Genomic DNA, 15,120 nt, shown 5'->3' on the forward strand with positions numbered 1-15,120 from the left:
CAACCCATGCACAACATCCAACAGTTTTTCACTTGTCATTTGTCAATGCACCTTGCAAATGGGCAGTACAAGTACTTCATAGGCAAAAACGCACCTGCAAGAGCACTGTCACCACCATCAGTAACTTTAACTGCATTTTTCTCATTGTTTGGGGATGACGTGTTTGCTAAGTCACTACTTTGAAGTGCCAACATACTACACATGGAATGTATCAGCAAAAATAAAGCAGTTGCAGGCCATCCCAATTCATATTCGTCTGACACATGAGGCTATCTGTGCGCTATTCACCCAAACAACACAGAATGCTTTTGCTTGCAATTACTTTTAAACATAGTATGTGGACTGATATTACATAGTTTTTCAGTTTCTGTTCCCAGTCATTCAGCACAGGGGAACACTTGTTATGGACCATTTGTCCCTCTTACTCTTTTGACATGGAACCTTTGGTTCTGTGACAACATTGGAGTGAGGATGACCTCAGATAATTAAGTGATTTTATTTTTTATACCAGATGATGGAACTGTAACTGTTCCGATACAAGTCACGTACCCAATAGAAGACTGTGGATTAAGCAACTGTCCAGCAGTTCCTTCATTTTTCAAATGGACTTGTACAGTTGTGGCTGCCGCATAAGAAGAACTCTCTGTACAATGAATAGCTTATGCCAGAATTATTCATACAATTACAAGCCAAAGCAGTGGATTGTATTTCCTAGATGTGCCTGGAGGCACAGACAAAACTTTTCTCATTTCACTTATTTTGGCAACCACACGATTACGAAAAAATATTGTACTGGCAATCATATCACCTGGAATTGTGGCAACTTCTTTAGGTGGTAGCCAAACAGTGCACTCAGCACTGAAATTGCCGTTGAATACGCAAATCACTGAGACACCAACATCCAGCATAAAATAACTGGAATTGGTAAAGTACACCAATCATGTCAACTCATTGTAAGGGAGGCATGTACTGTGGTGCACAGAAAAGCACTGTAAATGTTCATCATATACTCAAAAGATTTGGGAGGGCACAAACAGTTCATCGGTGGCAAACTCATTTTATTGTCTACCACTTGCACTGTGTTCAACAGCTGCAGACAAATTTTATGGGTGTCTCAAATCATCGGTTTTATGGTGACACATGCAGAAATCTAATTTGACAATCATCATCCTTGTACAGCTACAACACGATTCATCTGCTGAATGTTTCACAGCATCTGCTGAATGTTTCACAGAACACTTGTTGGATATCAGCAATGGGTAAATTGCAGTTGATGAATCCACACAATGCATCACTTTGCCCACAATCTTCTGTGTAATCCTGGCAACCACAGGTGAATTGATTCACAAAGTTTTCCCCGACATCACACAGAATTACAAAAATCATCAGCAGCTCAGTGTACATTATAATATTAGCATCCAAAAACAATGACATAAATTCCATAAATTTCAGCATTCAAAACAAAATACCAAGCAAAGCAACAATGTATTAGTCCATTGAGACTGTAATGAAACAAGATGAAGCTATCAATTATCCAACTGAATTCCTGAATTCACTTGATTGGCCAGACATGCCACAGCATGTTTAACATGAAAATTGACATGCCTATCGTTCTCCATCAAAATCTAAATCCACCACAGCTATGCAGTGGTACTAGACTTTCAGTGAAAAAGATGATGAACAATGTCATCAGAGCTACAATTTTATACGGAAAATTTACAGGAGAATATGTACAGTTGCCATGCACCCCAATGATTCCGGTAGATATGGCATTCATCCCCAATAGCACCAATGCAAAATACAGTTACAATGACTACAAAAGTGAAAGCAGTAACAAAATTTAAGGGCAACTCTACAACTACAGAAATAGTACTGACAACAGAATCAACAGCAGCTGCAGGGGAAACAAGAAACTGACAAAGAAAACCTCCAAGATCCCATCTAGTCCAGCAACGGAAGACTACATTAAATCTGAGAGCAAAAGCTACACAGAAAAATAGAAAAAAACAGCAGAAGCAGAAGGTATCCACAGAATGAGCCTGAGGCCCAGGAGAAATACAGCAGACTTATCATATGAAAAAGCAGCAGCAAGCACCCAGAGAATGCAACTATACCAAGAAGAGCCGTAATATAGGATGAGAATTTTTAATGGTATTGTACCAGAACAAGGAAAGATCCATCCCATTCATAAGTAACATGTACTAAAACAATAATTATGGGTGCAATTATCTTTATAAGAAGTCTCTCTGATCTATAAAGAATAAGCCTTTCAGTGAGTTGAAAGAAGTATCAACATCCAGCTCAGTGAGTCCAAGTACTAATATATATGAAAATAAAGTACTTACTGTGCTACAAGTCAGTATATGCAGTATAAGGAGTAAGACACTACAATTAGAATTATTGTAGAAGTAAGTCTTTACAGGTCTCCGAATGGAGATGTAGAAATATTCTTCAAAAATTTTGAACTTCTTGTGATAAAAATATTAAAGAAAAGAAAAATTATGACTCCTTTTGGTGGCTTCAATATAGAAATGTCAAACTCAACAAACATAAATCAAGACCTTTTTTTATATATCTTAAAGCCATTAAATTTATTCTGACAACTGAAAGGGCTACTTTTAAAGAAGCCTGCTTAGATAATATTATTTGACTAGTGTGATTTTTAATGTTAGTCATGCAGATGAATGTTTTTCTTGTGCTGAACAATTACTTCTCACACTCTACTGCAAACTGTCATGTCACACCAATAATACAACCCATGAAGGTAAGTAGTGACTTGTGTTAGAGGTCAGAAAGATGAGTTTGTGAAAATGTTTCTCATTTAGAAAATAAGAACAATGCCTCAATTGTCCTGTGTGACCTAAGTAAAGCCTCTGATTGTATTTCTTATGAAATATTGCTTGAGAAACTTAAATTTTATGGGCTATATAATACATCAATAACAGTAATAGATTCATACTTAAATAACAGAAAACAGTGTCTCACTGAGAAACAGACATTCTCTAATGAAAATTGTTGAGACAGTAACACCACAGGGATCAGTGCTTGAACCATTCTTTTTCATTATTTCAGTCTAAAATTTGCCACATCTACGACCTGCTATGCTGATGACACAACAATAACTACAAATAATCAAGCCAGCTCAGTATTACAACAAATGTCACTGGAATCACTAGATGCTGCAGTGAAATGGTTTCCCTCTAACAAAATTCTGCGCAACCCGGCCAAAACCCACCATCTTCTTTAACGGTTATCTAATGACATGAAAAGTAGAACAATGTAAAATCCAGGACCAAATAATGAAATGTTATGAAAAGAATAGATTGTTGCTCACCATACAGAGGAGACGTTACGTCACAGACAGGCACAGCAAAAAGACTGCTATAAATGTGAGCTTTTGGCCAAAAGGCCTTCTTCTAAAGCAGGAAACACATACATTCCTTCAAGCACAATTCACTTTCACATAATCACTGTCTCTGACCACTGAGGCCAGACTGCAAGCAGCTGCACCCTTCTCTCCTTTACCACTGCCCCCTCTCCCCTCAAACCTTCTGACTGCACCTAGCAGCTCTAAGGAGCAGCACTGCACCCTCCCCCACTCACTGCTATCCTTCCCCCTCCTCGCCCAACCATCCTCCATACCCCCACCACTCAGACTGCTTCTCCCTTCAGGTGCAATTGCTCGCAGTATGGCCTCAACGGCCAGATACAGTGGTCATATGTGTAAGTTGTGTGTGTGTGTTTTCCACTTAGAAGAAGGCCCTTTGTCTGGAAGCACACACATATGTCATTCTTTGTGCTGTGCCTATCTGCAACTCAACATCTCTTCTATATGATGAGGGGCAATCTGTCCTTTTTATGAAATAGAAAGCAGAATGGTGAAACTTTCAGGATTCCATTTTAACTTCAAGATGACCTGGTGAGAACTCATCAATTTTATCTGCAAAAAAGTCAGGTGTAACACACCTAATGTGGAAACTGAGAGATTTAGTTACTTCAGAATATTTAAGACTGACTTATTTCGGAATGTGCCTGTCTCACATATCTTATGGACTGCTGCCATGAGAGCACTCTATCATACAAGTGATACTGCAAAGATACAAAAAATAAGCCATAAGAGAAATGTATAGGGCTGGACCAAGAAAGCACTGTCAGCCTCTGTTTAGAAAACTTTATACACTTACTATTGTAAATCTAATGTAATTGCATAGATAAAAAAAAATCAACTCACGACGGAGGCAGGAGAATACACATACAAAATAAATTTTACTTATGCAAGTTTTCGGAGCCAGTGGCTCCTTCTGGCAGAAGGGTTGAAGTCGAAGGAAGATATGTGAAGGGAAGGGAACTGGAGAGGTTTAGGAAAAGGGGTAGAGTTCGGAAAAGTTACCCAGAACCTCGGGACAGGGAAGACTTACCAGGTGGGATGAGAAGGAAAGACTAAGTGCTGCAGATTGCACTGGACGAGATTTGAAAACCTGAGAGCTTAAAGGTGGAAGACAGGGTAATATGCATGACAGAGATTACCACTAAAACATTGTGCATGAGTTAATAAGAATGAAAAGCAAAGTGCATTGTATGTAACAGAGGTGGGAGGGGGACGGCAAAAAATAGACAGTTCCAAAAATGAAAGATGTAGAAAACTAAAATGGAGTGAAGAAACGAGTAGTTACTGTGAAGAAATGCTGAGACAGAAGAAATTAATGTGAAATGAAGGCCAGGTGCATGGCAAGAACCAAGGACTGGTTGTAGTGCTAGTTCCCACCTGCAGAGTTCTGGTGTCTGAGGGAAGAGTCGAGACGGTGTGTGTGATGAAACAGGCACCGAGGTCATGACTGTCATGTTGTAGGGCATGCTCTGCAACAGAAAATTGTGTTTTTCCAATCCACACCCTCTGCCTATGCACATTTATCCTTACTGATAAGTTGGTGGCAGTCATGGTGGTGTATTGCTGTAAAGAGTCTTCATCCGAACAAATACATTTCCCTTGAATGCTAAGGCTGTATGGGAGGAAACATTTGACATGGGAAGGATGTCAAAATATAAGTACTGTTGTTTGTTAGTAGGTTTAATGTGGATAGAAGTGTGTAGCTGGCCTACAGTGAGGATGAGATCAACATCAAGGAAAGTGACGTGGGATTCAAAATAGACCGTGTGAAATTTAATTGGGAGAAAGTATTTAGAGAGTCAAGGAATTTTAAAAGGTCAGCCTCACCATGAGTCCATGTGGCAAAAATATCACTACTGTAAATCTGTCTTCAAAATGGTGTAAGAAAAAGCGGAAACCAGAGCATTATAGATATTCGTAGGCATTTGCAGAACGTCTACAGATACCTGGCAATGAACAAACTGGTCCTCAGCCAGTAAAGTCATGGTGACGGTCTTCTGGGACTCTGAAGGGATTATTCTGTTTGATGTCCCCACTCATGGTGCAACAATTAACTCTGAAGTACTGTGCTAACCTCTCAGGAAATTGAAAAAACTACTTCAGCATGTTCATCAAGAGTTTCTGGGCGAGGCATCTATTATCATCACAACAAGGTCGTGCAAACCTGTCTGATCTCCTGGGTGCCAGCCAACCACATACAACTGTGACTCCTGCAATCTTGGAACTTGCAGACACTCTCATTCATGATGCTCAATGAATCTCACTCAAACATCTCACTGCTCCGCTCAGTGTCTCTGTTGGTAGCTCATCCACCAGCTGGGGTAGTCACACCTAACAGAGGACCATAAAGAGCAATGAAGGACCATCATCTACGTGGAATTGCTTTCACATTACAAGGTTGATTGTGAAAGTTTTTGCAATGAAACGTGGGATCATTACTTCATGTTGGAAACAAAACAGCAGTCCATGGAGTGATGCCACACCACCTCTCCTCCGAAGAAAAAGTTCAAAGCCCCACCCTCAGCAGGTAAAGTCATGGTGACTCTTGTGGGGAGGGGAGGATTATTCTGTTTAATGTCCCGTCTCATGGTGCAACCATCAACTCTGAAGTGTACTGAGCTACCCTCAGGAAATTCAAGAGACAACTCAGTGTGTTCATCATCACACAAATGCAAACGAACTTCTTCTCCATGACAATGCAAGGCCTCACCCAAGTCTGTGCACCTGACATTAGCTCAAGAAACTTCATCGGATTTTTCTTCCTCATCCACCCTACAACCCGGATCTCACACCTTCCGACATCCACCTGTTTAGCCTAATGAAAGATGCACTCCGCAGGAAGCAGTGCATGGATGATGAGGAGGTTATTCATTAGCAAGATGTTGGCTCCAATGTCGACCAGTAATGTAGTACCATGTGGATAAACAGGCCCTCCCAGTATGATGACATAAGGCTGTTACACTGGATGGAGATTATGTTGAAAAATAGAGTTTTGCGGTGAAAGAGTGGGGAATAATATGGTGCATTGGAATCCTAAATAAAACCAACCTGTTTTAAGAAAAATAAATGTATGTCTCGTTGCTATACATTAAACAGAATGCAAAAGAATTTTTATAAGAGTCTATAGACACCAGCACAACATGGAGGGGAAAATTAGTATAGGTATTCCGAGACAGAGACTGGTAAAAGCAGCCCAATTCCCCCAGAGTAAGCACCCTAAAAGGGCACTAACAAACTACCACCCCTCAGCATGGTCCATGTTGTCTAAATTATTTTTAAAAAAACATATAAATGGTTGGCTGAAAATACATTCTCTTACATAAAAGAATTTTTTGAGGTACAGATGGTGAACATGTGATAAAATTTAAAACATTTACTAAACATCCATAATCGTGTAATTAAGTATATCTATGTTATGTAGGCAAGATGAAGGCTATACATGGTGGCCAAAGATTAATAAAGTCATCTTCTGGTTGCTTCACTTTCTTTTGGACAGCGTATTTAAGAAAATGTAACAGGCCTTGTTTTAATCTACCTTGCAACAATTGCTTTTCTTACCTAATCTGACTATCATGAGGATATCCAACTGGTGGGTTGTAGCAACTATAAGCAGATGATGGACCTGGTTGTGGATTCTGGTACAAGCCTGTAATGGAAAAAATCTTTTAACCAGACTAATACAAGCCCAGAGCAGGTAAAAGAAAGCAATGTAGCAATCAAGCATTCACACATACACTATGGCTATCTAAACACAATGTGCAACTAAATATAAAATGTAGTTAACTGATTGTCCTTCTTTAGATATCCGAAACTACAACCAAATTACAGTTTGTGGTGATGATTACAATCAGAATGAATGCACGTAAAATGATGAGGTGCACATGGTGCAGTAATTTAAAAAAAAAAAAATTTCAGAACTTTGTCACCTTTAACGTACTCTCCATTATACATCATACATTTGTCCAATTCATGAATTCAGAGAAAATAAATAAATATGCTAAACTGGCGGAACCATTGTGTTCCTGCAATGCCAATTAATATTTTAAGCACAAGTCATCCTCTCAAACTGGATGATGGACTAAGGGAAATGGACACTTCAGAACACATCTAGAGATCGACGTAGAAAGCTGTGACATTGTGATGAGGAGGACAGTCAAGAAATTCAGAGAATGCGGAGACTGAAATTCCTCTTACATAATCTTCCACTGTAAATGTGGTGGCCAGTACTGACACAGACAGTGCTGCAAACAGTATTGCTCTCTTATTTATTTTAATTTTTTTCTGAAGGCAGCATCACCACAATAACTATAGCACACCCTATAAAGAAGGCAACCCAGGTCATAGAGTCGGTTTGCTTACTCCAGCCATATACTGTTCAGATGCCACATGGAAACTAATCTTACTACGATTATTGATGTGGAACAGTTAACAAAGTAGATACTGATTCTGACAGGGCCTGTTATTTACTCTGTCGATGATTAGGCTAGTCTCAGTTAACAGTGTCAGTATACTTTTATCAGTGCTTCAAATATGTTTTGTCATGTGTTGCAATAAACTGTGTTACATGGACTCCTCTACAACATGGACTTACCACGCAACAAATGTTGTTGGAACTGCTATAAAACTAACAGGAACAGAGGAAACTTCTCCAATTGCATTGCAGGCAATATCATCAGTGACCCCATTACCCCCTTTTAATGAGAGAACTATCAGAAATACCCTCATCATCTTTTTGATGTACACTGGGAAATGAACCCAATGGTTCAGCAGACACTGCTTTTTGCTTGGTCTTCTCAGAGAATAGTTTTCTTCACAAATTGTGCTCTCTGCAGAACTCCAATACTCCACACTTTGTCAGTACTTGTGAATTGATGTCTGCAATACTGTAGCAAACATACACATGTAGTTGCAGCACACTTGCAGATGCTTCAAGTATAGAAGTTCCTGCCACAATCCTACTCAGACTGGGTGACAAAATGTAACACTGAAGTCAATACTGTGGATCTGTTTGCAAGAGTCCTCAGTGGGGACAATCTTATGCAGGCTCCAAGATTCATGATTGCATCATAAAAAAAAGCCTCAGATAAAGAGGTTCGAGTGCAAGCATTATGCTAGTGAAACCCACCATTATCTGAAGTTTTGGCATAAAGTAATGAATCAGCTCAGGCATTAGAACAGCATCTTCAGTGCTGTCAGCATATGGTCATAATGAACAGTCAGGTCCTGGTCATGACACATCTAGCTCTGGTACCTCGTCCTACCATGGAACGTACACAACACAAGTCGTCTGGCCACTCCCCAAATCACACATATACACTGAAGTGCCAAAGAAACTGGTATAGGTACGTGTATTAAAATACAGGGATATGTAAATAGGCAGAATGCAACACTGCAGTCGGTAACGCCTATACAAGGCAATAAATGTCTGGCGCAGTTGTTAGATCAGTTACTGCTGCTACAATGGCAGGTTATCAAGATTTAAGTGAGTCTGGACGTGGTGTTATAGTCGGCACACAAGCAATGGGACACAGGATCTCCAAGGTAGTGATGAAGTGGGGATTTTCCCGTACGACAATTTCATGAGTGTATCATGAATATCAGGAATCCAGTGAAACATCAAATCTCTGACATTGCTGCAGGCGAAAAAAGATCCTGCAAGGTCGGGATCAACGAAGACTGAAGATTATTGTTCAATGTGACGGAAGTGCAACCCTTCTGCAAATTGCAGAAGATTTTAGTGCTGGGCACTCATCAAGTATCAGCATGAAACCATTCAACGAAACATCATCAATATGGGCTTTCAGTGCCAAAGGCCCACTCATGTACCCCTGATGACTACACAACACAAAGCTTTATGCCTTGCCTGGGACCATCAACACCTATGTTGGACTGTTGATTACTGGAAACATGTTGCCTGATTGGACAAGTCTCACTTCAAATTGTATCAAGCGCATGGATGTGCACAGGTATGGAGATAACCTCATGAATCCATGGACCCTGCATGTCAGCATGGGACTGTTCAAGCTGGTGGAGGCTATGTAATAGTGTGGGGCATGTGCAGTTGGAGTGATATGAGACCCCTAATACATCTAGATACAACACAGGCAGGTGACATGCACATAAGCATCCTGTCTGACCACCTGCATCCATACGTGCCGTTGTGCATTCTGACATACTTTGGAATTCCAGCAGGACAATGTGACACCCCACCTGTCCAGAATTTCTACAGAGTGGCTCCAGGAACACTCTTCTGAGTTTAAAACATTTCCGCTGGCCACCAAACTCCCCAGACATGAACATTATTGAGCATATCTGCGATGCCTTGCAACATAATGTTCAGAAGAGATCTCCATTTATGAACAGTCCTGTAGGATTCATGGTGCCAATCCCTTCCAGCACTACTTCAGACACTAGTCGAGTCCATGCCATGTCATGTTGTGGTACTTCTGTGTGCTCGCGGGGGTCCTACACAATATTAGGTAGGTGTACCAGTTCTTTAGACTCTTCAGTGTAAGTCTTACAATATAAGCTCAGCTCACCTGAATTCTGCATCACTGCCAACAGGTACATCAACAAGTCATATTTCCTTGGTTCCTCACCACAACTATCTTTTGTGATGATCCAGTAATTTTGTCACACATTCTCACCAGAACTTTGGACAGAAGTGGGCTCAATATTTCTGCTACTAGAAGTTCAGTCATTTTTGTTCAGTTTGTCAGTCTCTTGTCATCTGTCATGTACCTTGTTTCGAGCAGAACGATGCACTGACATACAGTGGCATCTGACAATGGGTAGGCCTCACATATTATTTATTTACTTACTTATTCTGGGCCAAAGAGGCAATTCCTGGTTGATATTGGAAGAACCCTCTCACTGACGCATTGACAAACTTATCTGCCATAGGGATTCCGAAGTTGGTACCTCACAGGCTGTCATGAGGTCGAAGGAAGTTCAAATCCAATTAAAGGTCAGTCCACAGTCCCAGTAATCTACCAACACATTTACAGGAACATAACCTTTTTGGTACTGCTGCTCACAAATGCTCTATAGATATTTGGACAAGATTCTTTTAATCAGTATGGTTTCTTGGTACATGAACAGATTTCCCCAGTTGTGTTGAACGAAGGAATTGAGAATTTATGCATGGAATTTACTGATTTATTTGTCCCCGGTTTAGGATATGTTAAAGATTTTGCAGTATGTATTACAATGTAAGAGTTAGCTACAATACAGTTTGTTTAGACTCATTCTATTCCTCATGTAACACATGAACAAGGCTGAACTACACTGAACCAGAATGACAGGTTGTTTGTCCACTCCAATCTAGCCAGTGGCTGGCATCCGTCAAAATGATCTGTAAATGAAAGGTTCGGCATAGTACATATCATTTCAGGCAGGCTAGGAAAAAATCTTACCTACATAGTCTCAGATGTTGTTGAATTTAGCATATGTTAAAATGAATGACTGAGTAAGGAACATGTATTTTTTTGTTTTCTCCAAAAAAATTTCTGCTCCAAGATACAGCCCTCCAAAGATGACACTGCGCATACCATTCTGAAGATGCTAATTTTGGAAAAAATTTTGAAATGCTGTATCTCTGGAACAGTTCTAGATTATTCTGTTGGTTTTTTTTAATTGAAAGGTAATTGCTTTATGATCACAAAGAAATCCTCCATTTGGACTTATCTGTCAAAGTTCTTTTACTATAATGTTCTGAACTTTTTCTAGAATTTATGGAAATTTTTTTTTCAAAAATGCCAATCCATAAAATTTTGATTTTTTTCTGTTGATTAGTACAATATTAGTCCTATTATTCTCTGAAAAGGACAGCTTCCACTTTTAGGTTGAACAGGTTTTATAAACAATTGAATTTTTTGCCATACATAAAATCTGTTTCATTACCACATTATCACACAACAGGCTCATAAAAATCAAAATCTAGCCTTATTTAACATAATTTTAGTTTTGAAAGATGAGTAATAGACTCATTTTTCAAGCATTTTAAATGATTCCAAAATGTATGTGAAAGGTCCAAAGACTTCATCATCATCATCTTGGACTGTTTCCAGCCTCTGGCCAAGTTTGTAAGGAACATAGGCCTCTCCATCGTCTTCTGTCTTGCCACCATCTCTCCGTCTTCATCTTGGTCCAGTCTTCTCTTTTCTTCTGGATGCATTCCTCTACTCCTTTCAGCCATCTGTCTCTCGGTCTTCCTCTCGGTCTCTTTCCTTCCAGTTTCATCTCGTGTATCCTCCTGGGTATCCCCTTCTCCTCCATTCTCTTAACGTGTACATACCATCTCAACCTTGATTTCTCTATCCCCTCCCGTAATGGTTCCACCTTCATTAACTCTCTGATCCTCTCATTTCTTAACCTGTCTATCTTTGTCACTCCAATATTGTTTCTCAAGAATTTCATCTCACTAGCTGGTACCTTGCTTTTATCTCTTCCTTTCATAACCCAGGGTTCTGATGCATATGTCAGGATCGGGACATAGTATGACTGGTATATAACCTTTTTACTGCTATGGGGTACATCATTGCTTCATATCAGGTTTCTGACACTCTTCCTTACTGCTTCTGCTTTTCTCTCCGCTCGTTTATTTCTCTGTTGTTTTTTCCATCTTCCTGTATCAGGCTTCCTAGGTACCTGAAACTTTCCACTCTCCTCAATCATTCCCCATCAACTGTTATTCCCACTGTTCCTCCCTCCTTCATCTCACTCTTACTTATACTAAATTTCATTCCATATTCTTGTACTGTTCGTTCCCATATGTCCAACTGCTCTTGTACTGAAACTTCCTGGCAGATTAAAACTGTGTGCCGGACTGAGACTCGAACTGTGTCTTGCTTGGGTAGCTCAGTTGGTAGAGCACTTGCCCGCGAAAGGCAAAGGTCCCGAGTTCGAGTAAGTCTGGCACACAGTTTTAATCTGCCAGGAAGTTTCATATCAGCGCACACTCCACTGCTGAGTGAATATTTCATTCTGGAAACAACCCTAGGCTGCAGCTAGGCCATGTCTCCGCAATATCCTTTCTTCCAGGAGTGCTAGTTCTGCAAGGTATGCAGGAGAGCTTCTCCGAAGTTTGGAAGGTAGGAGTCGAGGTACTGGCAGAGTTAAAGGTGTGAGTACGGGGCGTGAGTCGTGCTTGGGTAGCTCAGTTGGTAGAGCACTTTCCCGCAAAAGGCAAAGGTCCCTAATTCAAGTTTCGGTCTGGCACACAGTTTTAATCTGCCAGGAAGTTTCATATCAGCACACACTCTGCTGCAGAGTTAATATTTCATTCTGCTCTTGTACTTCCTGCTCCTTATCCCCCCAAATCATCAGATCATCTGCAAACACTATAGCTTTCATCTTCCTTTCACCAATCACTTGTGCTACTGTATTCATTATAAAATCCATCACTACAATAAAGAGTAATGGTGAAAGTGCACTTCCCTGCCTCAAGCCATTCCTCTGTTCAATCCAAGCTGATCTCTCTCCTCCCACTTTCACACAGCTCACACTTCCATGATGCATTTCCCTTATCCTCCAAATAATCTGTTTTACTACTCCTCTGTTCTCCAAGGCTTTCCACACTTTACTTCTACGTACACTATCATACACTTTTTCAATGTAACATGAAGGTCATTAATAGATCTATTCCATATCATTGTCATCCAGCAAAAATTAGATCCGTCGTGGACCTTCCTGTTCTGAAGCCATGTTGCTCTTCTCTCATTCTTCCTTTTAATTTTGCCCGAACTCATGCCACCAAAATTGTTTCAAAAATCTTTGCACAATGACTCATCAATGTTATCCCCCGATAGTTCTTGCACTCTTTTCTATTTCCCTTCTTAAAGATCGGGACAATTATTTCCTTCTTCCAGTCTTCTGGAATCATCTTCTGTCTCCACACAATTTTCATTACTCGATATAGCCATGGTATCCCCACCTCTCCTGCTGCTCTCACCACCTCTACACTTAGCTCATCCAGACCTGGCGACTTCCCTCCCTTCATCTTGCCCAATGCCTCTTCCACTTCTCCACATGTAAGGTCCAAAGACTTAAAGGTTTTAATTTATACAACTTCTGTGCACTATGTTTTGTACTGAAATTAGTCAGTCAATGAACTAAAAATGTGTTCCACTGTGTCAGTATCTTCCTTTGATATAGAGTGATGCCTTCCTGTTGAACCAATAGGAACTAGAGCACCTACAATTTTCAAAATGTTATGAACAGGAAATGAGCACTGATGGCGTTGTTGCTGTCCTTCAGCTGGAAACCTATATCCAGCAGCTGCTCCATGTGGTAGCATAAAGTTCACTACAATTTCGTTTAAGTCATAACTGATGTCTATAATCTCTGCAATCCACCAGTCACTGTCATACACACACACACACCACAAACTCCCCCTTCTCAGGTTGTGAATCTGAATATTATCCTGCTGTTCCTGAGGTGATGGCCGAACGAATGAAATTTCTTCTTTCTTGCTCTGTAAAGTGCATGCAAAAACAGTTCGCCCATCACTTTGAGTAAAAAAATGTGTCTTCTGAATTCCTTTCAAAGGAGTAGTTTGTTCGGACCAGTCATCTTTTTTCTGCTAACGGAATTCTTTGATTTCCTTTTTGGACAAAAGAATGAGAGCTGTGGATGTGTAAGATTTCACGACTTTCATAAAATCCTCAGCATTCTGAATTACAGCTGTATTTGGTCTGGAAAGATTATGTCTTGTAGCACAGTGCTTCAGCAGGTTTCATACATCATCACAAGACCCCTTCCCATGACCAGTAGCACTGTATGCCCACCTCAGCTGGCACAAGCAAATTACTCAATTCAAACAGCTGGTAACGAATTTTAAAATGACTAGGAGCACCATCAGAAATAATTATGGTGTTCTCTGCCCCTGTTTGCAGTTGAAGAATTTTGTGCATTGCTAGTAAAGCATGTGCAGAGTCATGTCCTGTGCCATCGCTTATAACTGCAACAATTGTGGTCTCGTTTTGAAAATATGTCACTCCTATAAAAATTGAAACCTGATGATTACTCCAATGATACCCCTGTACTTCTTGTGGGAGAATTACAGACCAGTTCTCAGCAAAATCACAGTGAAGCACTAAACATAGTTGTTCAGCCTCTACACACCCTTTCACTGCTGCAACGTACTGTAGTTGCAATTTCATCAGATGCTGGTGTGTTACTGCTTTCACTGACTATTTATCACGTTCATCAAGGAAACTGTCAAAGGCAACAGTTTCCTCAATTAGTTTATTTTCCTCCCATGTCGCATATGTAACTTCTGCAGAGTTATCTGCTACGTCTTCCAGGCCAAGTGTCTGTAAAGACAGTCCTCTCTTGCCAGAGCAGTCACCATATTCTTGAAACAAACACGTCTCTCACTTTACATCACAGACTACTAGTGACTTCACGTGCCCAACCAAGGTGTCATAAGTCACATGCTCCAGTAAGTTCTTCAAAGTTACCAAATAAAGTTCAAAATTCGCACGGTAAATGCATAAACAGACATCTCTAGGTAGGTGTTGAACTACCCACTTAGTTTGTAATGCATAAAATTTTGATCTTCCAATATGTGAAGTTGTATAGTTGCTCTTATAAATTGTAAAAGTTTCTTTAATACTGCGAGTCATGTACCTCTTCACTTTCACAACTTTTCGACCTTCAACTGTTGCAGTTATAGTTTCTTTTTTGTTGGCACTCTGACAAGAACAGTCCGATTTATCTACCAGATAAAA

General features: G+C 40.2%; 1 protein-coding gene across 1 annotated transcript in view; it reads right to left on the minus strand.

Moving 5' to 3' along the window:
• LOC126158208 (spermatogenesis-associated protein 22) overlaps positions 1-15,120 on the minus strand; it is a 157,002-nt gene that overhangs the window by 93,946 nt on the left and 47,936 nt on the right. The window contains exon 2 of the mRNA XM_049916430.1: positions 6,947-7,034. Coding sequence (XP_049772387.1) covers positions 6,947-7,034 — 88 coding nt within the window. The remainder of the gene's footprint in view (positions 1-6,946; positions 7,035-15,120) is intronic.

This window comes from Schistocerca cancellata, chromosome 1 (assembly GCF_023864275.1).
Source record: "Schistocerca cancellata isolate TAMUIC-IGC-003103 chromosome 1, iqSchCanc2.1, whole genome shotgun sequence".
Lineage (NCBI taxonomy): Eukaryota > Metazoa > Arthropoda > Insecta > Orthoptera > Acrididae > Schistocerca > Schistocerca cancellata.